The sequence below is a fragment of the Miscanthus floridulus genome, chromosome 6, assembly GCF_019320115.1.
Source record: "Miscanthus floridulus cultivar M001 chromosome 6, ASM1932011v1, whole genome shotgun sequence".
NCBI classification, from domain to species: Eukaryota; Viridiplantae; Streptophyta; class Magnoliopsida; order Poales; family Poaceae; genus Miscanthus; species Miscanthus floridulus.
Window position 1 is genome coordinate 41135532 of NC_089585.1, and position 26373 is coordinate 41161904.

The 26373-nt window shown below is 44.1% G+C and overlaps 1 protein-coding gene and 1 long non-coding RNA gene across 2 annotated transcripts in view; one reads left to right on the forward strand and one right to left on the reverse strand.

The window, feature by feature from the left end:
* Positions 1-14563, forward strand: part of LOC136460522 (piriformospora indica-insensitive protein 2-like) — an 82572-nt gene extending 68009 nt beyond the window's left edge. Inside the window, exon 3 of the mRNA XM_066460182.1 lies at positions 13879-14563. Coding sequence (XP_066316279.1) covers positions 13879-14563 — 685 coding nt within the window. The remainder of the gene's footprint in view (positions 1-13878) is intronic.
* Positions 14564-19305: 4742 nt separating this feature from the next.
* Positions 19306-22481, reverse strand: LOC136458133 (uncharacterized). The gene is made up of 3 exons (XR_010759910.1): positions 22334-22481; positions 20607-20712; positions 19306-19564 (listed from the first exon to the last, which is right to left on the reverse strand). It is a non-coding gene; the product is annotated as an uncharacterized lncRNA (long non-coding RNA).
* Positions 22482-26373: the final 3892 nt, after the last annotated feature.

Consider the following 26373-nt stretch of genomic DNA (forward strand, 5'->3'; position numbering starts at 1 on the left):
CCGGCCCGCCGCTGAAAGAAGAACAAAATATCAAACTTGCTTTGACTGCGCTGACGCTTGGCTGCGACCTTATCCGTCCCGCGTCATTGTCATGAAACTTGGACGGGAGTGGCTCTCTCTCCCTCTCTCTCTCTCTCTCTCTCTCTCTCTCTCTCTATCCATATATATAATGGCTGTGCAATGATAAAGCAAGTTGATGCCAATGCCAATAAAACCAATCACCTAGTACTTGCTACCCCCGGTCAATGACGCTCTACTTGCGTCGTCCACTGCACACACGAAATCTCTCTCTATATTTTCGTCAAATCTGACGAGACACCAGGAGCAGTGGACACATTTACTAAAGCTGACGCGATCGTTAGGTACGTGACGGCCGGGCGTGTCAGCGGTAACTCAGGGTCAGGGACGGCCGGCGGGCGGGCGGCGGCGTGGCTTGTGCGCTGCGCACATATATACTACGTGACCGATCGTCGACGACGAGCCTTATCGTCTCTCGCTCGCCGATCCAAATACAACGCGTCCACCCGATGAGAAATCCAAATTATCGAACGTGTGCGCTGTGCGGCAACCCAGAAAAAGGAGACCGCTTGCTTTTCGATTTGAAGCAGGAGGTAAACGGCGAGTGCGTGCGTGCGAGCGATTTTAAAATACGGATCCTGCTCCAAATCATCGCATTTCGTGTAGTGGGGGTGCACCGGAAACACGCCTTTTTTCGAAGCGAACCACCGGAAACTGCCACTGCCCCTGCCCCTGCCCCTGCCCCTGCATCGCATCATCGCATTTGCATGCGTTCTTCCGCCAGGACTGCAGGACCCGCGGTTCGGTGCCGATGACAGTGGGTCCGTGAAAGCATGAGGGACCCACGTGCCATAGTGGGCGGGATCCACGTGAGTAGCGCCTTTTTCGCTTTCATCGCCTCATCGGAGGGATGGAAGGAAACAAGGAGGCCGGACCGCCGGAGCGCATGGTGTGGTGGTGTGGTGTGCGCATGTGAGAGGCCACTTGCGAAGCGGCCGCCGCACATGCTGGTGCTGCTGGACCCCCGGAACCGTGAAAATATAAAATGCTTCGCTCCTGGCTCGTTTTTATGCCGCAGGAAGGAAAAAGGAGTGAAAAAGGCAAGGTTTCTGGTTCTTGCAACAGATGACCAGTTGCGCACCCAAACCATCAGGATAAGCTTACTGTACCCCCCGAGTGTGCAAGATATTTCTTATTGTTTTTTTTTTCGCTTTCCTCTTACTGTTACGGTGGAGGGCGGCCGACTGCTTAGTTGCAGTGGCTGTTAGATAGAGTGTCTAAATTCGGAGTTCAGACAAAAGTGATCCGTGCTGAAGTAATTGATGAGATCAATGCGGAGAGTGCCTGCTGCCTTTTCCTATGTCAACGTATTAGGTGCAAACCAACTAACATGTATAGACTTAAAAACTATCGATCAGGACCACTAGATGCTGATCATAGAATGAGGGAGCTTAAGCGCAAAAAAAGGCCAGCGACGGGGGGGGGCTTAAACGCAAAAAAAAAATCCTACCTCTCACCTCATCTATTGGATCAGTATCTAGTGATCCTGATTGGTAGTTTCTAAGTTTGCACAGGTTAGTTGGTTTACACATGATACGTTGCCCTTTCCCTTTTGTTCAAGTATCACGTGATCTTAGCTAAGCTCGGCTCCCCCCCCCCCCCCCCCCCCCCACAGTGCACTCATAAGTAGTTTAAGTGTGTAGCACCATTCTTTTTTACTGAGCATATGTTGGGAAGACACATGATGGAATGACACACAAGAACAAACAATTTACATATTACATAACACGCATACGCATTTTTTTTCTACACCATGTCTCTTCTTGCTCCATCCCTTGGCTTCTTAGTAGGCCGTCCCCAACGCGAGGACGTCGCTCCACGTACGTTGCAAACCTCCATCTCATGTGAAATAGTGATTCCGCGGAGCAAAGTAATCATCTGCAGAAGTAAAAAGTGCTTCACCTGATAAAAGTTTGAAGCACCTGCTCTAGTATATGCGTTGTGATACGTTTTCACAGAACTGAGACAGATAGGACCGAAAAAGTTCTGACAAAGAAATGATGTTGGCCCTCTTCATTTGAAGAAATTTAGAGAAATTTAAATAAATTTGGAAAAATTTATGAGAGAATGAAACAATGAATTTTGGCTGTTTTTTTCACCAGCCGAACGGCGCCGTTCTTTTCTACTAGAACGTTGGCCTGCGCTACAAGAGAAATAGCTTCGCGTGCTCCCAGGCTTCGTGTCCACCAACTTTTCCCCGAAGCCAATACCAACGTTAGCTTGGCCCATTTATTTAAAATCTCTATTAAACTCTATGATCTATACATGTACATTAATGGTTTTTATACCATATGGGAATTTAATTGAGAGGCGACTCTACTTAAATACCTGATCATTGATCGATCTATTTGAGAAGTAAAAGTGAATCACCTGGATGCCACACGCGCGCGCGCCGCCGCCCGGCCCGGCCCGAGCCCGTGGGCGTGGGCGGGCGAGGCCTTTATTTTTGAAACTCTGTTTCCTGTGACGAATTGATTGGAGGAGTTTCTGCTAACTCCCGTGACTTCTGGCTCTCCGTCTCCGTCTCTCCCGCCGCAGGAAGGGAGGTGTGACCCCTCGGTGCCGTCGGCTTCTCGTCTTCTGGCCTCTGCCTATAAAACAAATCCTCCCCTCACGGTTAAGCTCTCTTGGCGAAGTACACCACTTTCCAGCAGCGCAAGTTCTTCCCGTTCCACCTCCGGCGAGCACCAGAGATGGAAGAGTAGGCCTTCGGAACGCGTCTCCGTCGTGGGCTTCACCTGCTCGGGTGAAGACGGGCAATTACGTTTTTGGGGAGTGTCGGTGGTGGCACGACTACTCGCTGGTGAACCTGTAGCGATGCCTCTTCACGGCGTCCTTTTCTGCACTGCATCGAGCGGGACGACTACAACAACAAAGCACCATCATGGCTTTTCCTGGTGCGAGCGGCTCCGCCGCAGGGTATAATCTCCTTCACCCTCTTCTGAGTTTCATCATCAATATCATGATGTTCCTAGGCAATACTGCTTTCATATTCAGCATGCTCTGTTTGGTTGATTTGGATGATTATGCTAGTATTGGTTTTCTGGTTCCTTTTAATTTTGTGATCATCATGATCTTGATATTTGAGAACACATCTTTTATATTTATGATCATGTCTGTGATGCTTCAGCTATGTAAAACAATGTTTCACATATGTTTCGGCTCCATAATTTGTCTTATCATCATGTTAACATTTGTCATGAATTGTTTCTGTCTTTTTATTCATGACTTCACTCTCATTTTTATTGCGTTATTTTTATGGATTAAAATAAATATGAAAATGCCTTATTCTTCAACATTCCAAAAACGTAATTTCAGGCCATTTTCATCTGTTGGCTTTGCGGGCATGCTAAAGCCTACGTCGTTTGAGGGCACTCACTACAAGAGGTGGCGTGAGAAAGCCCTTCTGTGGTTGTCGGCCATGCGCTGTGGTCATGTGCTCAATGAGCAGCCTGCTACTGTGAGATCCGATGAGGATGAGCAGGCTTGGGGACATGCTGAGACCATGTGCAAGGCTGCACTGTTGAGCATCATCGATGATTCTCTGGTTGATGCCTACATACCACTCCCGACTGGCAGAGCTGTGTGGGAAGCCCTTGAGGCCCGGTATGGTCTTTCCGACGCCGGTTCTGAGCTGTACATCATGGAACAGTTCCATGACTACAAGATGGTTGATAACCGTCCTGTAGTCGAACAGGCTCATGAGATACAGGGACTGGTGAAGGAATTGGAGCTGTACGGCTGTCCTCTCCCTGACAGGTTCGTGGCAGGGTGCATTATTGCTAAGCTGCCACCTTCTTGGACTGATTTTGCTACTACCTTGAAACACAAGAGGCAGCAGTTTAGCATTGCTGAACTTGTTGGCACTCTTGATGTTGAGGACAAGGCAAGAGCAAAGGATGTTAAGGGAAAGAGCAAGGGCAGGAATGGTGAGGCGACTACTAGTGCACATGTGGTGCAAAAGTTTTGTCCTAAGCCACAAAAGAAGAAGCCCCAGCTGGAGCTTAAGCAGAAACCCACTACCTTCTTCAAGAAAGGTAATAATAAGAAGATGGGATTAGACAAGGCAAAGATGAACTGCTTCACTTGTGGAAACACTGGGCACTTCTCTAGAGAGTGTCCTGAGGCTAAGTGGAAGCCCCCACCAAAGGCGAAGACAGTCAACACCATTGAGATTGATGCAGACGCTTCTGGGTACGGTAATTTATCTGCATTTACAGTTTGTTACTCACCTGATTGGTGGGTTGATACAGGTGCAAATATACATGTGTGTGCTGATAAGTCCTTGTTTTCTTTTTACTAGGTCGAGAGGAGTGGAGCCTTGCTGATGGGGAATGGCGCGCGTGCTGGTGTTCATGGTGCTGGTACGGTGGATCTGAAGCTTACTTCGGGGAAGACCGTGCAACTCAAGAACGTGCATCATGTCCCCTCAATAAGGAAAAATCTTATTAGTGGCTCTCTGCTATGTCGAGACGGTTTTAAACTTGTGTTTGAGTCGAATAAATGTGTTATGTCAAAGTATGGAACCTTTGTTGGAAAAGGCTATGAGAGCGGAGGCTTGTTCCGCTTGTCTTTGGTTGATACTTTACCTCTTGCAGTGAATAATGTCGTTAATAACGTTAATGTTGAGATGAATGTTTGGCATTCTCGATTATGTCATGTTAATTTTGGTTGCATGTCCCGCTTAGCTGGTTTGAATTTAATTCCTAAATTTGACGTTGCCAAAAGCTCCAAATGTCATACATGCGTTGAGGCAAAACAACCTCGCAAGCCTCACAAGGCGTTGCGGCGAGAGAGTTGGCACCACTTGAACTCATCCATTCTGATATTTGTGAAATGAACAGAATTTTGACAAAAGGTGGTAAGAGATACTTCATAACGTTCATAGATGATTGCACTCGATATTGCTATGTGTACCTAATTAAAACAAAAGATGAGGCATTACATTATTTTAAAACCTTTAAAGCTGAGGCTGAGAATCAACTTAAAAAGCATATCAAACGGTTGCGGTCCGATCGCGGGGGAGAATATTTCTCTAATGAATTTTCTGAGTTTTGCGCGGTGCACAGTATAATTCATGAGAGGACACCTCCATACTCACCACAATCCAATGGGATTGCTGAGAGAAAGAACCGCACTCTAACTGACTTGGTGAATGCCATGTTGGAGACAGCTGGTTTATCTAAGGAATGGTGGGGTGAGGCAATTTTAACTGCGAATCATGTCCTAAATAGAGTGCCCACAAAGAACAAAGAAATCACTCCATTTGAGGAATGGGAGAAAAAGAGATTAAATATTTCTTATCTTCGCGTTTGGGGTTGTTTGGCCAAAGTGAACATTCCAATAAACAAAAAGCGAAAGCTTGGACCAAAAACTGTAGATTATATTTTCCTAGGCTATGCCATTCATAGTGTGGGCTATCATTTTTTAATAATAAATTCTAGTGCTCCTGATATGGCTGTTGGAACGGTCATGGAGTCTAGAGATGCCACGTTCTTTGAGAATGAATTTCCAATAAAAATAGGTGCATCTAGCGTGTCTAGTCATGATCCTATTCCTGAACTTCATGAATCGAATATACACGCTGATGATAACACCCATGAGCTTGAGCAAAATCCTGAGGAGGATGATAATACTGTCACTTGAAGGAGTAAGAGGCAAAGAGTTGCAAAATCCTTTGGAGAAGACTTTATTATATATCTTGTGGATGACACTCCCACAACCGTTTCTGAGGCATACTCCTCTCCTGATTCTGACATGTGGAAGGAGGCAGTGCAAAGTGAGATGGACTCCATTATGTCCAATGGGACGTGGGAAGTGGTTGACCGTCCATTTGGTTGCAAACCTGTGGGCTGTAAATGGGTGTTTAAAAAGAAGCTGAGGCCTGATGGTACAATTGAGAAGTACAAAGCTAGGCTTGTTGCTAAGGGTTATACACAGAAGGAAGGTGAAGATTACTTTGATACTTACTCACTTGTTGCTCGATTGACGACCATTCGTGTGTTGCTATCCCTAGCTGCCTCACATGGTCTTTTCATTCATCAGATGGATGTTAAGACAGCCTTCCTAAATGGAGAGCTTGAGGAAGAGATCTACATGGATCAGCCTGATGGGTTTATTGCAAATGGTCAAGAGGGTAAAGTTTGTAAGTTATTGAAGTCCCTGTACGGCCTAAAGCAAGCCCCCAAGTAGTGGCATGAGAAGTTTGATAAAACTTTAACATCAGCCGGCTTTGTTGTGAATGAAGCTGATAAATGTGTATATTATCGGTTTGGTGGTGGTGATGGTGTGATACTATGCCTATATGTGGATGATATATTAATATTTGGCAACAATCTAAATGTGATTAAAGAAGTAAAAGATTTTTTGTCGAGTAACTTTGAGATGAAAGACTTGGGAGAGGCTGATGTTATTCTCAACATTAAGCGGAAATGGTGGGGTAACTCTTATGTAGTCTCACTATGTGGAAAAGGTCTTGAACCGATTTGGGTACAGTGAGTGTACGCCTGCTCGTACTCCATACGATCCAAGTGTTCATTTGAGGAAGAATCACAGAATTGCAAGAGACCAATTGAGATATTCACAGATAATTGGTTCTCTTATGTACCTAGCTAGCGCAACCAGGCCTAATATCTCATTCGCTGTAAGCAAACTGAGCCGGTTTGTGTCAAATCCGGGAGATACTCACTGGAATACTCTTGAGAGAGTGCTGCGCTATTTGAAAGGGACAATGAGTTACATCATTCACTTTTCCGGGTATCCGAGGGTACTAGAGGGTTATTGTGATGCTAATTGGATTTCTGATGCGGATCAGCTGTATGCCACGAGTGGATACGTGTTTCTACTTGGAGGTGGTGCTGTTTCTTGGAAGTCTTGCAAGCAAACTATCTTAACGAAGTCTACAATGGAAGCAGAACTGACCGCATTGGATACCGCTAGTGCTGAGGCAGAGTGGCTCCGTGATCTCCTGATGGATTTGCCGATTGTTGAGAAACCAATCCCGGTAATTTCCATGAACTGTGATAATCAAACTGTGATCACTAAGGTAAACAGTTCTAAGGATAACATGAAGTCCACAAAGCATGTGAAGAGACGTTTGAAGATTGTCAGAAAACTGAGAAACTCCGGAGTAATTGCATTGGACTATGTCCATACATCAAATAATCTGGCAGATCAATTCACTAAGGGTCTGTCACGCAATGTGATAGAAGGTGCGTCGAGGGAACTGGGTTTGAGACCCACATAGAGCCATCAACAGTGGTAACCTATCCTATGTGATCGGAGATCCCGTGAATTAGGATGGCAAAACAAGCTGTTGATTGACTGAGGGAGAGACCCCTTAGATTATAGCTCAGTTCGTTGGAGATGCACCGTCTCTCCAATACTGTTAGGCAGGATGATTAAGTTCTTAATGTGATCCGAGCGGCTTGGTATAGCGGGGATGTTGTCCTACAGAACATCCTATAAGGAACACACCTATATGAGCTCGATTGCTAGTCACAATCTATGAGATATGGGTAATCTCTAGATGCTCATGGAAAGGCCTCGAAGTGTGACTTATATGCTTCAAAACAGAGGGAAGACACTTGGCAGCCTAGTATTAGTTAAGAGGCTATGTGAAACTCATCTCGCACAAAACTGTCAATTCAAGGTTCTGTCCATTGTTCAGTTGTGGATGAGTGTAGCTAGCTTTCTAGATGGATGTTCAACTTAACAGTCTCCATTGAAACACTGGTATATAAAAGGAATGTGGTTCTGAGAACTTCAAACTGCGTACCCTAGAGTTTGGTGGGGATTGTTAGATATTATGGGCTTGGCCCATTTATTTAATATCTCTATTAAACTCTGTGGTCCGTACATGTACATTAATGGTTTTTATACCATATGGGAATTTAATCGAGAGGCGACTCTACTTAAATACCTGATCATTGATCGATCTATTTGAGAAGTAAAAGTGAATCACCTGGATGCCACACGCGCGCGCGTGCGCCGCCGCCGCCACCGCCCGGCCCGGCCCGAGCCCGTGCCCGTGCGTGTGGGCGTGGGCGTGGCGTGGCGAGGCGAGGCAGACTTCTGGCTCTCTGTCTCCGTCTCTCCCGCCGCAGGAAGGGAGGTGTGACCCCTCGGTGCCGTCGGCTTCTCGTCTTCTGGCCTCTGCCTATAAAACAAATCCTCCCCTCTCGGTTAAGCTCTCTTGGCGAAGTACACCACTTTCCAGCAGCGCAAGTTCTTCCCGTTCCACCTCCGGCGAGCACCAGAGATGGAAGAGTAGGCCTCCGGAACGCGTCTCCGTCATGGGCTTCACCTGCTCGGGTGAAGACGAGCGATTACGTTTTTGGGGAGTGTCGGTGGTGGCACGACTACTCGCTGGTGAACCTGTAGCGGTGCCTCTTCACGGCGTCCTTTTCTGCACTGCATCGAGCGGGACGACTACAACAACAAAGCACCATCATGGCTTTTTCTGGTGCGAGCGGCTCCGCCGCAGGGTATAATCTCCTTCACCCTCTTCTGAGTTTCATCATCAATATCATGATGTTCCTAGGCAATACTGCTTTCATATTCAGCATGCTTTGTTTGGTTGATTTGGATGATTATGCTAGTACTGGTTTTTTGGTTCCTTTTAATTTTGTGATCATCATGATCTTGATATTTGAGAACACATCTTTTATATTTATGATCATGTCTGTGATGCTTCAGCTATGTAAAACAATGTTTCACATATGTTTCGGCTCCATAATTTGTCTTATCATCATGTTAACATTTATCATGAATTGTTTCTGTCTTTTTATTCATGACTTCACTCTCATTTTTATTGCGTTATTTTTATGGATTAAAATAAATATGAAAATGCCTTATTCTTCAACAGTTAGCCCGTGTTGTTGCTGCCCTTAAGCACTTAAGCAAGGGTGTTTGGTTCCTTCTGTTAAACTCTAGTCGCTGTTCCATCGAATGTTTGGACACAGTGTTAAATATAGACTAATTACAAAACTAATTACACAGTTTACGACTAATTTACAAGACGAATTATTTAAGCCTACTTAGTCCATTATTTGACAACGTTGTGCTACAATAAATATGTGCTAACGATGGATTAATTAGGCTTCATAAATTCGTCTCGTGGAGTACTGACGGGTTCTGTAATTTATTTTTTATTAGTATCCGAACACCTCATACGACACCCTCATATGATACCTCCTCAATTTTAGTCACCGGACCGAACACCCTCTGAGCTCATATATGCACCCTTCAACCATCATCTCCTGTGGACTATAGCAAGCTTCCCACCTTCATTTACCATATACAATCGAACCCTTCCTACCTTTCCTTTCACGACGTGTCTTGCTTAGTCGTTCTTCACTTATCCTTTTCATTTGGCATCCATGTATCCGCGCGGGTATTATTGTCCATGCTACCCTATAACGCCCACGTACATCCTCATGAGCACTAGGTACACATGGTTATCTTTTCATGAACAAAGACAGATCTAGCGGTGGGGCGGATAGGGGCTCAAGTCCTCTATCATCTTCGTGACAGTGGAACCCTTCTTTACGTATTTTCTAATTTTTATAGACATGGAGATCTAGAGAGGTTGAACATGACTTGAACCTCTCTTCCATTAAATTCTAGATCTGTCATTGTTCATGAACCTCGACACCTTGAACTCTATTTTTCCATCCTCTATCTTAACAACTTCTACACAGAGATAAGAGGCCATAAGGGTGCGTCATCTAGAGTATAAGCATCACAAAGCACAAGTCACACTAATTTCTATGCAAAATTAACCAAATCGTATTGGTCACAACTCACAGCTAGGGGTGAAAATGGTAATGATATTTTTCAACCATACCCGAGACCAAATTCGTTTAGAGCGGTTCAGATATATCCGTATCCGAGTCCGAATATTCAACATTCGATATCATATCCGTATCCGAATACTCAAATCGCATATTTATGATGTCGATATCCATTCGTATCCTATCCGACATATCATATACTATCCGTATTCGAATCCAAATCTAAATCTGAATATAAATAAAAAACAAATGTAATATGAGCATTATCAAACGATATTCGTCCGTCCGATTTGTTCTCATCCCTACTCACAGCAGGGATGCAACCGTCAAGTTACATGCGCCCCACTACCTATGCATACAACATATATCTGCAACGCGGCCATATGCGAAGATATGGCATACCTGTTAGCTAGGTCGTATTCGGCATATAAGCCATGACTTATCAGCCAACGAACAATATTTTTCTCTCACACTAAATTAGCCAACATTACTTTCAATCATGGCTTATAAGCCAGATAAGCCCAAATGCATATGGCGGTGGCAACTGTCAACAGACCCGGGGGGTAATGCCGTACGCGTATCGCGCATTCATGGGCTTCTGCTCCTTAAGGCCTTGCGGCCTTGGAAAAGGATCGCTCCAGTGCCCAATCGTGCTGCCGTCGGGAAGACCGGATCCCTGGTGCTGGACTGCTGGTCCATTCCCCTTAAATTGCTTTTTGACAAAACGAGGCACCGACAAGTGACAACGATTATTAGTTTGAATTGGGTGCCCTCGTATGTTTCTGTATTGAAAGCTGCAGCTTTGGGATTGCTTTATTAACTTAAAGTATTCTTCTCTGATGTATTCCAAATTGATATTTTGGTGCGCCGAGGCATTTTGTTTACTTTTAATTCATACCTAGCCATCTCGCATCATTCTCGCATGCATATCTCATGGTCTTTCATCAACGCTAGATGGCAACACAGTACTACCTCCGTCCTAAAAGTGCAATTTTAGTTTTCTACCAAGTCAAACTATCTCATTTTGACCAAATATGTCTTCAAAAAAATAATATTATTTATGATACTAAATAGTTATGATTAAATTCATCATGAAATAATATATGTTTATAGTATATTTATTTGGAGTCATAAATATTACGATAATGATCTAACACGGGTGTCCATCCGCGACTCCCATCCGGACGCGGCTCCACAGGAGCGGGGCCTATCTTTCTCAGAAAAAAAACAAATCCCCACTTTCTGCTTATCCGCCTGGCCCCGAAGCAGCGTGGCCGCTCGGACCTTCTGCCCCCTTCCCCACCGCGCGCTCATCGGGCTATCGTGCCGTGCCCTGTGCCGCCCACGTGCGTCCCAGTCCCCTGCGTCGCTCGCTCGCTCGTCGTCCGTTCGCCGCCCATCGCCGTTGGGCGCACCGTTGACACTGCTATGGCCATTGGGGCGCATGTGCCGTGGCGCCTCAGGTCTTCCTCAGTCGAGCCAAGGGCACCCACGAGCGTGCCCCGTGCTGATGGTGCTCGCGTGCCGCCGCTTGCCGCCAGATCCCACCCCGACGACCGGAATCGACCGGCCCCGGCTTTCCCCTCCCCTATGTTGCAAATATATGTTTCGGGTGTTTCAGATGTTTCAGAGGTATGTTACAATTGTTATATATGGATATTGCAAAAGGAGACTGGGATATTGCACATGTTGCATATTTTTGCAAGTGTTTTCAGTGGTATGTTGCAAGTGTTTTTTTAAACGTTTCATCTGTTTCAGACGTTGTTGCATCAAGTGTTTTATCTGGATGTTCATATGTTTCACACACATGTTGCAAGTGTTTTATCCGGATGTTGCATATATTTTCACACACATGTTGCAAGTGTTTTATCTAGATATTGCATATGTTTCACATTGCAATAGTATGTTTCATATGTTTCATCTATGTCTGACGTATGTGTGCATCCAAGTGTTTCATGTTGCAAGTATTTTATGAGGGCACGGTGAGTGATGGGTGCATGGCACGGGTGACGGGGGATGGGGTGCGGCAGAGCTGGGGACCGGCTGACAGGGGCGCAGCGAGCTGGTGGGCGGTTCTCGGGTCCCGTCCACGCGGAGAGAGAGAGAGGAGGGGGTTAGGGGAATGAGCAGGGCGCACGAGGGTAGGGTGCGCGTGTGAGGCAGCAGCGGGTTGCGCGGCCGTCCATTCGGACACGAGGAGCGGCGGGCGCAGCGTCGAGGAGCGGGGTGCACGTGCGAGGCGGACAAAAGGCGGGCTGCACGGCGTCCGGACTTTCGGGCACTAGCCACGCCCTAAATATTAATAATGTTTCCTTTATAAACTTAGTGAGACTTAAAAGTTTGACTTGATCCAAACCTACAGTTGCATTCTTTTTGAAACGGATGTTGTTTAACACATCCAAGGCAGGGATCAGGGACGCCTGAATAGGGACGATCATTATATATTATCCAGCGAGCATTGACAAGTGCCAGATAAAAGATTTTATCTTATATAATAACTACTACCGGTGGCTGTGCTAGGAAATGCTATTGTTGCAACAGCCTGCAACGTCCTCCCCTGCCCTTCCTCGTTGCGTTTGTGCACGTACAATGCTAGAGAAAGGAGTTCTTTAGCATATTGTGGGACCAAGCTTCCTCTAGTCTGCATTCTCATCCTAGCTTGTAGAGGACAATTTCAACAATGGTGAGTGAACTGGCCAACACCACCAAGATCAGAGGGAAATAACTACCATTATATCCGTTCACCCATTTCGGAATATATAACACATATGGCTCAAATAAGCACGAAGCAATCAACATAGCAAATCAAGGTACAATAGTGGAAGTTTATCTGCTAGTAAGACGTGGTTTTGACTTGTGTGATCCAATGGTAGAAATTTTTGGCCATTAATTGTCTTCTTTGCGAGACATGGTTCCATGATAATGTGGAAGACATTTTTCAAATAAAAAACACAAATGGTACTATGTTTTATTCATAATGTCACCTTAATTGTTGTTGGTGAGAGAAAATTTTAAAAAGATGGGAAGAAGGATTGGGTGAAGGTGATATAATGCTTTTATGCATAACTGAAAAAGGCGCAGCCTGTTGCTGGAGACAAGCTAATTAAGAGAGCGGTTCACTATTATTGCCACACCTTGTTTGTCATAGCACTCCTTGATTTGCGATCTAAAGAAACTACCTAATAAGTAGTAATAACAGTTTTAAACTGTGTATGCCTCACATCTCCAAGAAAAAAAAAACTGATCAATTCAAGTAACGTAATAGGGTTGGAGTCGTCTCTCTCAAGGAATGAATCCAGATCGACCATGCATGTTTCTCGGCCAGTGAGCGAGCATGCTTGAAACATAGGATACTTTGGGTACCAAGTGGGAGCTACATACCCTGTTAACCAGTTCCTAAATAGCCTCCAAAGTGGCAGCGCCACCTAAACTTTTTGGGGGTATCATTTTCCTAATAGTTTTCTCCTTCAAATAGTTAGTTTTGCAGTTAGCTGCCCGCAACCTTTCTGGTTTCTGTGCTGATGATCATATCTCTCCAACTCCGACGACGACGCATGTGTCTCCAAACCAATGTGGGTGTTAGGTGGAGGAGAAAAGGATGGCCAGCCCTATGCAAGTTGCTGCTGCTGCCTGCTGCACAGCACAGCTCCAGCCGTGAGAGTCGATCGCCATGTTCGTTTGGCTGATAAGTCATGGTTAAAAGTAGGGAAAATTGGTTCTGTAGCACCGAAAGAACTCCGCTTTCGTAAAATACCATCGAAAGATATCCGTCACTTAAAATACCAGCGAAAGGATATCCTGTTAACTAGATGTAGCATTCCGTCACATTTGGAGATCACACCGTGATTGCTCCGTCCTCCTTTCATCCCATACTGAGCTCAGGACGACGCCGACGAGGCCACGACGCTGGAGCTCGCCTCGGGCTTCCTCCCGCCCTCCTCCCCGTCCCGCGCTAACCGGCGATACTCGGTAATAACGACGAGCTGTTGATCGTGGACCTGAGCAGGAACTCTCTAACTGGCTCTCTGCCTTCGTCGCTAGGTGGTCTCACGGGGCTCCTGAAGATGGACCTGAGCAACAACCTGTTGCAGGGCAGCATCCCGCCGGAGCTCGCGGGGCAGAAGAGACTCACACTGCCGGACCTCCGGAACAACAGCCTGACCGGCGGGCTGCCCCAGTTCGTGCAGGGCATGGCATCGCTGCAAGACCTGCTGCTGTCGAACAACCCGCAGCTGGGCGGCGCGCTGCCGCAGTCCGGGTGGGAGACGCTGGCGGCGAACCTGGCCACTCTGGACCTGTCCAACGCCGGCCTCGTGGGAGCCATACCGGCGTCCATGGCGGCGCTGACGGGGCTCCGGTTCCTGGCGCTGGACCACAACCGCCTGACGGGCGCCGTGCCGCCCCAGCTCGCCCAGCTGCCCAGCATCGGCGCGCTGTACCTCAACGGCAACAACCTGACGGGGGCGCTGCAGTTCTCGGCCGGGTTCTACCAGCGGATGGGCCGGCGGTTCGCGTCGTGGGACAACCCCGGGCTGTGCTACAACATCGTGGCCGTGGATGCGGCGCACGCGCCGTCAGGCGTGGTCGTGTGCAAGGACCTGCAGGAGCCCAGCGTGGCGTGGGACGGGGAGGAGGGTGGGAGGAAGCCCGAGGCGAGCTCCAGCGTCGTGGCCTCGTCGGCGTCGTCCTGAGCTCAGTATGGGATGAAAGGAGGACGGAGCAAGCAATCACGGTGTGATCTCCAAATGTGACGGAATGCTAGATCTAGTTAACGGGATATCCTTTCAATGGTATTTTAAGTGATGGGTATCTTTCGATGGTATTTTACGGAAGCGGGGTTCTTTCGGTGCTACAGAACCAATTTTCCCTTAAAAGTATTGCTGATTGATTTGTTGTGAGAGAAAAATACTATTCGTTGACTGAAAAAAGTACGGCTTATATAAGCCAAGCGAACAGGGCGAATGCAGTAGCTTTCCCATCCCTGCATCTGCATCTGCTTATCCCTCTTATCTCTCTCGCATCGTGTGGGAGGAGGACTAATGATAGCAGTCCGTTTGGGGCGTAGCGTGGGTACTTTGTCTATTTTTGTTTAGGTTTCTACTATTTGCAATGTGATGCCTACTGGCATGCACCTTAGTCGCATGTGTTTGGACTGTACTGTATGTGAAGATTAGTCGACCATAGACGGACGGCAGTAGTTTCTTACTTTCTTTGAGCCACTAGACCAGCGGCATGAGTTTTGGAACCGATGAAATGCTGACATCTAGAACAGATGTCTTTGGTTTGTATCTGAAGAGTAGTGAAATCATCGTGGGCAAGTAGAGTGAGTGCTGGCCTGAAAGTGGAATCATGGAAAGCCATGCCAATCAGTTTATCAATTTGCGTAGATTATTGTTATTGCTGCTGCTGTATGTATGATCATTACGCTACCACTAATGATTATTCTTGCCCTCGGAATGATGAATAAAGCTGCTGCTTTGGCGTGTGCGTGTCTGGAGATAGCAACTCTGAGCTTTGTTCTTTGTATATTTTTTTTTTGCTTCTCCTCCTGCCCATCAAGACGAATCCGTCCTACTCTCAATTGTATATTGTGCGTCTCCGTGCCGCTCCTGAAATACAGCGCTCCAACCTTTCGCTTGTAAGCAGTACGTCCACGGCTGGGTGATGGAATGGAATGAAAAATTGATGGCGGAGTTGGAGGCTTGGCAAGCTATTCAGCCTGGTTGGTTTTAGCCAGAGTTTATCAGTCAGCCAATAATGTTTTTCTCTTACAATAAACCAATACCAGCCGGACTTATCAGTCTACAAACCAACCAGCGAAGAGGCCGATTGATTTCAACCGCATGTAGTCCTCCATTTACGCTCTGTTCAGCAGGACTGAAAAATAAGCTAAAATACTGTTCCGACTAATTGTCGTGAAAGAAAAATACTGTGGTGTCTGAAAACACTGTTCAGCGGAACCATGCCCGTGTGAGTGTGTGCCCCAGCCCCAGCCCAGCATTCCAGCCAGCCGAACGCGCAATTAGTTTGTCATGATGAGAGCCGACGCTCAGCATGCTTTTCTACTGTTGCTTTTCTACCGTAAGTAATGTGAATCTATCTTTTCTGTGGGAAGAAGAGATATATGGATTGGTCGTATATGATTCACAGACGTCGTCGTTAGCCACTCCATGACACAGCCTAATAGCCTATGTACAGTTTATAATATCTCTGGCTGTCTCGTTCACCTGATCTGATCCAATAATCCGTTATCCGTGACGCTGGCAAGCGACAAGAAGCAGGACGATTAGCAGTAATTAGGCCTCGTTCATTTCGCTGAAAAAATAAATTGAAACACTGTTTCAATTAATTTGTTGCGAGAGAAAAACACTATTTCGATTAAAAAATCAAGCTAAAAAATATGGATTATAAGCGAAACGAACACAGCCTTAACCCGTATGCGGCCTGCTCGCTGGTTGATTTCTCCAACGAGCGAACGGGCTGATGGACGGGGCCAATCGTCGTTGCACGTCACACGCTGTACTGAACAAGTATCAGTACTACAGTTCAGTACCACCCGGCTTCGCCGAGTCAACTGGAATTAACTATTCTCGTACGAAGCCTGTTCGATTAGTAGTACTCGTCCTGATGAACGTCCGTGTCCATTGTCATCTGATGGGAATGGGATATGGGGAGACGAGAGAATCCGGGGCTCCCTATTGTTGTTGACCTGCTGAGCTCGTTTGCATGGACCCATGGAGACGGCGACTGGACATGGGCGTTTGGAGCGCACCGTTGCGCTGCCAGTGCCAGCCGTGGAGTTGATACGGCGTAGCCGTGGCCCGCGTGGGGTGGTTGGCAGTCGTCCAGTCGACGAGCACCTTTTATTTGGGTCTCCTCTTTTTGGGCTGGATCGAGTTGCGATCTGTGTCGTCGTCCTGCTTGTCAAAAAGGAGTTAGGGGCCGGAGCATACATACTGGCAACATGAATGCCCAACTCCAACGCTACTCTGATGATGTTGTCAAAAAAAAAAAAAACGCTACTCTGATGAAACTACGCATCATCAGCGTTTATATTGCGTGTTATTCCCGGTCTCCCCTCAATCGACCCCCACCATTTTGCAGTGTCACGGGTCATCTCTATACTCCTCAGACAGTGTCAGACCTTATTGCGTGACGTGACGGCGCTAGCCGTATTTTCAGATGCCCCGCGCCCCGGTCCCTCCCATTATTGATGTGTCGAGATGAAAACTGTCGAGAACGGTCGCAAACGGTATTACAATATAAAAAACGAAAGCGGTCGGTTTAGGATATTTCTATATTTTAGTAATTAAAGAGTACAAAAAATGGTTGCGAAACCAATTGAAAATGACAAATTTTTATATTTGGCAAAATTCGAAAACGATATCATAATATAGAAAACGAAAGCGGTCGATTCGGAATATTTTCGTACCGTTTTCATCCCTAGTCACCGGTCGAAGAGAAGACAACATCTCTAACAAAACTCCGTGCGTACAGCGTGCTGCAGTTCTCCTCTGCTCCCAATGAAGATGAAGAAACGGTGTCAAATCAGTAGCTATCGAGTAATCCGGGGAAGTGATCAGCTTCGACTTGGATATGGCTACTGCTCGTCCACTGATGCTCGATCGATCGCCTGAGAGCGAGTCATCAGTGGATATATAGATGGAGCTTGACACAGCAACTACTCCATCTTGCATTTGGTTGGTGCCATGAGCGGCGCCGGCTCAGTGGCTCATGGAAAATCTTGGCGCCGTGTCCACACACCACACGGTGCCAACGCCATGGATGGCGTCGCGCGGCGGCTAGATTGCGAGATATATTGCGAGGGGTTCCTTCTCGTTAGCACCTTCAACAGTCAGGAGAACACAAACATGTACGTCCAAGGACGGTAAATTGCGTGCGTCCCAGCACCACTGCACGTAGGCACTTAGTAAAGAAGTAGTACTGACGTTCTGAGTTATATAGCTTTTGCTATATACTTAGATATACATTATGTTTATATATATATATATATATATATATATATATATATATATATATATATATATATATATATATAGAGCTACTATCCTGTAGCTGGCTACAGAATAACTTATTCTGTAGCCACTTTGAGTTATGATAATTACTATGTTAATTTACGAGATTATAGTAACTCCTTACTAAGTGGTTTAATATAACGTTATGGTAAATATCCCCATGTGTTATAGTAACCCAACTATCGTAAATATGTATTGACATTATGGTAAATTAGTATATAAAATTATAGTAAATGGAGGTGGCTACAGAATAACTTATTTTGTAGCCGGCTACTAAATAGCATCTCCCTATATATATATATATATATATATATATATTAAAACTATGTATATAGAAAATCTAATTTTTTTATAATTTAATATAGAGAGGGTATGTTTCTTTAACCAGCAGTCTTTACTCTTTACCACAATAATATATAAATGCTACATTTGGTTATCAGCCACAAATTATCATCATATACCATTAAAAATATACCACACCTACTTAAGGTTACTTAAAAAATGGTCACACCTCAGCCAACCTAAGAGAATATTATCACTCTTGCTACATTCTTTTGTCATTGTTGTGTTGGGTTTGATTTAATGGAAGAAAATCTTGCCACACTCAAAATTAGTAACACTTGCCTAATTTTATGAGTGCCAGTGCCAAATGGTGGCAAACCGAGGCTAGCAAGTAGCAACCAAACACGCTCAAAACAACAAATCAAGTCATAATTTATGTATCGATACTCGTTACATTTCTTGACCGTGCTACGATGGGTGCACCCTCTCTCGTCAAAGCTATAAATCTTACTAGTATTAGTATTGACTATATAAACTTTTTTATATAAATCATCTATATTAATTCTAATGACATAAAAAATACTATAGTTTTTCACAAAATCGCCTCTGCCAATATACAAAATAAAATACGGTAAGAAAACCATATAAATTACCCATCTTTGCCATTAGAATATATAGTCCATAGTAACCGCCCATCTAAATTATCCACTAACTAGTCCATCAACATGTGGTTACTAGAAACACAACTAATCAAAGTTACTTATGTCTTCGCTTTTCTTCGATATACATTTAGTTGAAACCCAAGCTTAGGTATATACATTTAGTTGAAACCCAAGCTTAGGTTCTCGTGACTCTTATTGCAGCCCATATATCATGACATCATGAATCTATATTTTGACTTTAAAATTTTGATCTTATTAGTTATATGTGACAGAATCGCTCAATTTATACAAGATTAAGTATGATTGTCCTCGTTAAACACGTTGACACGGGCATACCATCACTTTATATAAACCCGGTAGTCCATTGAGTACCACGAAGGGCCTCAATAAATCAACTTCACAACCAAGATCGTACATGATTAAGGGAAACAACATGCATCATAATACATAAAGTTCACAGCGGAAGTTTAAGATACAAACTGAGTTCACAATACTTATTACAATACCGAGTTCAAATATGATACAAGAAAGCAACATAGTTTTGAAACTATATTATTGTCATAAGTCTAAATACATTGCCAGTTTATCAAACACCTCCAACAAAAGCAAAGTAAAGTAGTATAGAATACGGCCATGCCCGTTGGCCTTTATCCATCGGTGTCCATCGCGGGACTAAAGCAAGTGATACAATAACGTTCATACAAAGTGTCATCTGCAATAGAGGGAATAAAACCCTAAGTACTCAATTGTATTCAGCAAGACTTACCCGATAGAGAACAAAATAAAGACTCCAAGAATATGTAAGCTATATTTGGTGGTGTAATTCTTACTTTCAATTTTAGCTGCAAGATTTAGTTTTTGAGCTATTTAGGACTACATTAGCACTATCTTACACCATATAATTGAATTAAAGAGAATAATAACCAATTATAAGAATAGTGCCCATTTATAGAGAATAGTAACCAATCATAATTTAATTGTCAACATCGTATGCCAAATATTTACTACGACTGCCGGACAGTGACCAAGTTTCTCACTAACCGGGAGGGACGGCGATTCGAATCGATTACACCAGCTGGGTAAAGCCTGTATCACACACCCCCACGAGCTAGCAACACTCGCGTGAGTCATCGTTCACTCCATTTGGTGGTGAGTTTGGACCATTTTGCAAAACTCATGATCCTGCATCCTCACATGAATTGCCCAAAACCCGTAGCCCGTAGTAAACATGGTCTTGGACCAGTCCCCTTCCTTCAATACTCTCCTCCTAGCAATGCTAGCGGTCCAATAACTCACTTCAACCGAGCTATTCGGTTTCACAGTCGGAACGAGTTATCCGGCCGTTATGTGAAGGTACATTCAATCTCAACCAAGGTTCAACAGCGAAGCGGTCCTTAAATGACACAGACGGGGTCAAAACACAGGCCATGCCTGAATCAATAACAACAACAACTAGAGATCCCGCCCGGTCTCCATTTATTAATCACATGATTCATAGGTTCTCCATAGACAGGTATCCACCTATATCTCGCAGGTGACAGGAAATCACCTGACTTATACCGTTCTAAGCATAACTAAGCATAGTGTGGTCGATATCTAGTTAAAAAGGGTGATAGATTTTTCTGGACAAGGTATGAGATGCATCAACAGTTTCAAATCAACACCTAGCAACTTAATGCATAGCTAAAATTTAACATTACTCAAGTGTAATTTAAAACAGAGATAGACAGGAAAGTGAAATGTCCGGGGCTTGCCTCGGCGAAAAGTGGTTCAGAGACTTATCCTTCGCCTTCGGGCGGCAACTCCTGAGGGTTCTCCTCCTCGATGATCACGTACTCTACTGGAACTTCCTCCTCCGATCTATATGTATGTAGGTGGTGCATAAATAAAGCGAATGCATAAAAGAATGCAAGATATGATGTCATGATATGGAAACAAAGATGCATTTATGCAGCCTTAGTAACGCATGAATGCTAATGTAACGTAAACAACCTAAGATAACAAGGTGTTGCTCAATTTAAATCTTTTTACTAAGTAGGTGCATATCTCCTCTCAAGACAAGATTTTAATTCATCTAAAGCTTACTAATGTTGGATATGTTTGCAAAATCAACAAAAGTTCCTAAAGCAACCTGGCATGATCAAACAATTTTCCACCGAAAAATTTAGAATCTAGGCAAACAACACATAGTATGCATATACAAGTTGTTATTGCATTCTATTTTTATTATTAGCATGCTCATCATTGTATGTGTGTGTGTGTGTGTGTGTGTATATATATATATATATATATATATATATATATATATATATATATAATATACGATGTACAAAAATGAAAAAGACCAGCTGCTGTACAAATCTGATACTCCAAGAAATACAGTAGCACATACAAGTTGTAATTAGTATACTACATAAATTTCATCACATTTGGATATGTATATTTTAGGATACAAAGAATACAAGTTAAACTTGCAATTTCCTATGAAAAACAATACTGCACATGGAAGTTGGCCAAACAGTAGGTTTTATATTTTTCTTAGCTGGAGCATAGCAAAACAAAGTCATCAAACTTGGGTTCATAATTTTTGGATAGATATAGCTCTAGATATCATTTATAGAAGCTAAATATGTATTAACTTAGGTAAATAAAAACAGTATATAAAAAGTTGTAAAACAACAAATCTTATGACTTTAACATGTAGAGCACAGCAAGAAAAAGCTAACAAAATTTGGTTCACTATTTTTGGAATTTCCTAGCTCAAGTTATGAATTTTCAAAGTTTGATTCAAAATCTAAAAAAGAAAAACAGAAAACAAACAAAATACACCCTAACCACAGCTAAGTACACGCGGTCCATGCACCCAGAGGCGCTGACCGCAGGGGCCCAGGGTCAACCGGTCCCACTGGTCAGAGAGTGAGAAGCAGGGGATCGGCTTTGACCGGCCGGAGCTCGCCGGCGGCGAACTTTCCGGCGACGAGACCACCACGAACGGACTCCTCTCGCCGAGACGCATCTATCAGGATAGGTTAGCGAACGAATTTTTAACTTCCACGCACGCGGTGGCAGAAAGAGCGGCAACGGCGGCGCTGTACGTAGGCTGCAGCGACGGGCTCAGGCGGCGGCGTCGGATTCGCCGACTCCGGCGAAGGATGCTGCCGGTGCGGCACAGGGGTGGCTTTAGGGGCTCGGTACGGAGGGATAGGGTTTGGCCTAAGGCCGGTGGCACTGCGGCAAGGCGCGTGCCTGCGTGCATGGCGGCCGGTGGCCAGAGCACGGCGACGGCGCTTGCCGTTCCGGCAAAGGCGAGGCCCGCATCGACCAACGGTTTGCGGTGCAAGCTATTACGACCTAAGGAAAAGCTAAAACAAAAAGGAAAGGCAGAAGAGGGAGACGGGAGAGCGCTGGCCATGGCGAGCGCGAGCTCGGCGGCCATGGCGCCCATGGCGGTGGCTTGGCCCAACCGCCCAAGGGCCCTCACCTAAAAACGAAGCACTGCGCAGATAGGTGGGAATGGAATTGCAGATCATGGTGGAGCTATGGGCGCAAGGAATCGAATGGAGAACGAGTGGTGGCTGTGAAAATGATCGGCGTGCAGAGACGGCGGGCGGCACAGCAAGTGGAGGAAAAGAAGGAGTTGGCCGGCGCTGGGCATTGAATGGGCGCGGGCGACGTTTCTCCAGGCTCGCCAGCGCAGCTCGGCACTGTTCACGGTGGCTGCGTGTCCCAGCGGCGAAGCGCCGAGAAGGATGCCGCCGACGGCGGTGTAGCAGCAGAGCAGGCTGCTGCCGGTGCTCTACTGTTCACCGACTGACGGCACTTCTTCCTCTTTCCCCTTCTATTGATCCATTTATCCATAGCTAAAAGTTCATTAGCAAACGTTGTAGAGCTAAGCGATATCTCCAACATTGCTTTAAGGGTCAAAGGCTAAAACTAAATGGTTAGTGAAATTCAGAATTTTGAAAAACTATACTTGAGAACTGAAAAACTGAATCCATTCTCAGTGTTACAAACAGAGTTAGTTTGATACTTTGAGCAATTAATTGGGGATCAATTAATATTCCACTAGCATAATCGAAGGCACATTTTTAAAGTTCAAACTTTATACTATAAAATGGTATTATTGTTGTACAAGTTTTATTTATGAAATTTGATTAAATATATTCTCAAACATTGAACTTGCTAACTGTTATTTCTAGACTTAGAAAAATTTCTGAAACCTAAAACAGCACTAGATTCAAACTTAGGGCCACTGTTAGGACATGTTGGAAGTTGAATTAGTTCTGGATTCTTAAACAAAGTTTGTAGATCACAATCCATATTGCCATTTTTATTTAAGGTCAAGCCTCAGAACATGCTCCAAACTTAAAATTTTATTTTAGTCAAAACAGCATCATGAAAAAGGTTTTAAACACGATTTAACACTTAGAAGCATATTTTGACTAAATGATAAACACAAACCCTAACTCATTTGTGATCCTATGTTGATCTAAGTTACTTAGGTGATCAAACATCAAGTACTTGAGTTATGAACATGAACAAATAAAATCACTCATTAAAAGCAAAGCATCACATAGAACCATTGTAGACTAAATCAAAAGCATTATCATATGCTTATGATCATGAATGAATAAATGATGCTTATGCTTATGGAATGCAGGTGCTAATCCAAGATTAACACCTAGGGTGTTACATTATAACAATTTATTTTATAAGAATGTTAAGTTGAAATTCTTGTTCTTGTTATAGTTTTTGTTTTAAACCCTCATTCTGTATTGCTATGATGTCATAAACATTCATTTAAGCATGCACCATGTCACTCAAGGTCGGAGATGTAACTTAAAGTGAGAAGTAAGAGGGGGTCAATGATGCTAACCTCAAGAGAATATTAATATCTAACCCTAACAATCATTGTTTACTTCAAATATATATATTAAAAAAAAACTCCATTGGACGAACTAATGATTTTTCTTCAACGAAGAATTAATTTTTCTAGTAGTTTTATAATTGTGTCAAAATGTATGAAAGTGCACATAGGCCCTAAGTGGGTTTTGGTGGATTGAATAACAACACAATTATGGACTAACAAAATTGATGAGATCATGTGATGCATTTAGTCTTAGGTTGTTTATTGTGTTGGCATGCATATTATGAAAATGATAAAAGAGGCATGGCTTGATGAATATCAATTGGTCTCACATATGAAGCTTGTTTATATTACTGATGACATTCAAATTGGGTTTTCATTATTGACCTAGAAGCAACCATAATTGATAAAGGTAAAATGAGACTTGAGTGATTCTATATGGGTTGGTTCAAATTGAGGGCTTGCAAGGTCAATTCAAGAATTTCAAATGAGATTTTCACGTTGATCAAAAGTAATGGCGAATCAAAGGGAACATCAATTTATCTTAAGGTTGATAAACATGAAGATATTCAAACAAAAGTCATGATATTGAAGAAATATTTTTCAATTGATTGCTTAATGTTGACTCAAGACAAGGTGTCACTTGAGGATGGCTCAACAGGGTGAAGGTAGCAAGGAGAGAGCCTTGAGGTACTAAACAAAAACAAAGGGGCAATGGCTTGGTGGCACCATGGCTATGGTGAAGAAGAGAGTACTTGCATTTAGTCGATGAACTAATTGAGCTATGATCGGCCATGCTATGTGGAGAATCAAATCGTTGTTGAATCATATGAAGAAGTGACTTTTGGATGAAAAATGTAGTCTTGATCATATGTTTGAAATATCCTAAGTCATTAGCTTAAGAATTCTCACAACAATGATAGTGTTGAGGGTTCTCAATATTGAAGATTAATTGACAGCACAATTTCAAGAAACAGAGGTTCAAATGTGATTTAATTGTATATATCTGATCTCGAGTATAGGTAGACAGATGCAACACTGGTTACTATAGAAGGTCTAAATGTGCTCAATTCAACCCTAGTGAGAAACTTGAATGTTTGACTCTACTTTTAGAAAAGAGTGGGCAAAGGCTGGTAAAGAAAGGCTAATTTCCTAGGGGTTTCAAAATAGTAACAGCTAAAACGTGAAAATCATCTAGGCCAATTTTCACTAACAGTAGCCCAACAACTAGTTTTTGTATGAGAGCTACTTATACCCCTTCTATGCTTCAAAACTTTAGAATAGCCTTGAGAGATCCCCTAATCCTCCCTTTGTGAGATTTTAGTGAAAAGGGAGATATCCTTGGGATTGGAGAGTGAGATTTAATTGTGTGAGCTTGTGTGGGCACTTCTAGGCTGACCCTAAGCCTTGATCACTTTGTATCATTACAACATTTGTTACTCTTGGAGCTTTGCCCATAGATGGCTAAGCATCGCTGGTGAGCACCCAACATGTGAAGTGCCACATGATATTTGTGTGTGCTGCGATCCTGCCCCCGAGAAGGAAAAAATCATCTAGTGGTCGAGTGGTTGAGAGCAACCTGGATGGAGCTTGACCGCAGTTGGTCACTCAGCTTTCTTAACGGAGATGTATGGTCCAAGTGGGGACGTAAACTTTAGGAAACAAATCTCTATACCTCTCTTTCATTTCTCACATTTCCATTTATACCATATATTTGTGCTGTCACTGGTGTCTACTTGGTTGTTCGTGTAAGAAAACTTGTCAAGGAACACCTAAAGCATATGTACACAAAGTTACTCGGTAATGAAGCCAAATCACCGTTGGAGACATGTTCCTTTCAAAGAGGATCGATCAGTGTAAGTCCCTATAATCTTGATTTTTATAGGCTACCTTACGTCGGGGCCAAGGGCTTGAAAATCCAATATCCCTTCCTCGCTTCGCCCCTCATCCTCAAAGCTTAGCCACTTCATGTCTATACGTGGAACTACCAAGTCTGAAGGGCAAATAGACGAGAGACTGTGCATCAAAATTATGAAAAGTTTCTCCGAGGAGGACTCAGGAGTAGTCAATCCACTTGGCTCTCGCACATCAGGTACTGAACTGCTGATGGGTCGATAGGGATCTGGTGTTCTGCAGTAGTGTTACGTTTTTCCACAGCAAAGTCTTAAACTTGGGCTTGACACCACTATTTTGGTATGGTTGTGTGGTGTTCAGAATTCTGGCGAGTCTTTGAGTTTAAAATTGCTCACCAACCATGCATGCACATTAGTAGCGTTTTCATTCATGCATGCATGCATGCACATCCGATCAGACTGTTGGTGGTTGGCACATGGCAGCACTGTACGCGTCCCATTCACTGCTGAATCTACTTCCCTGCGGACGGAATGGATGTGTTCCTAATAACCTGACTAATAAAGCAGTAAAGCTCTGCATGCATGTCCTCCTTTGAACATGCATACATACTGCTGTAGTGGGACTAACAACAACATGACGGCTACTTACCAAGTACCAGAATTTCCCCTGCTGCCCTGCATCGATTGAATCATCATTATTGCAAGCATGTGTGATCACATCCTACTGTACCTCTCTGATGACATGCAGCTACAGATGGCACCTGACAAATAGTTGTCTCAAACAACGTACTCCCTTATTAG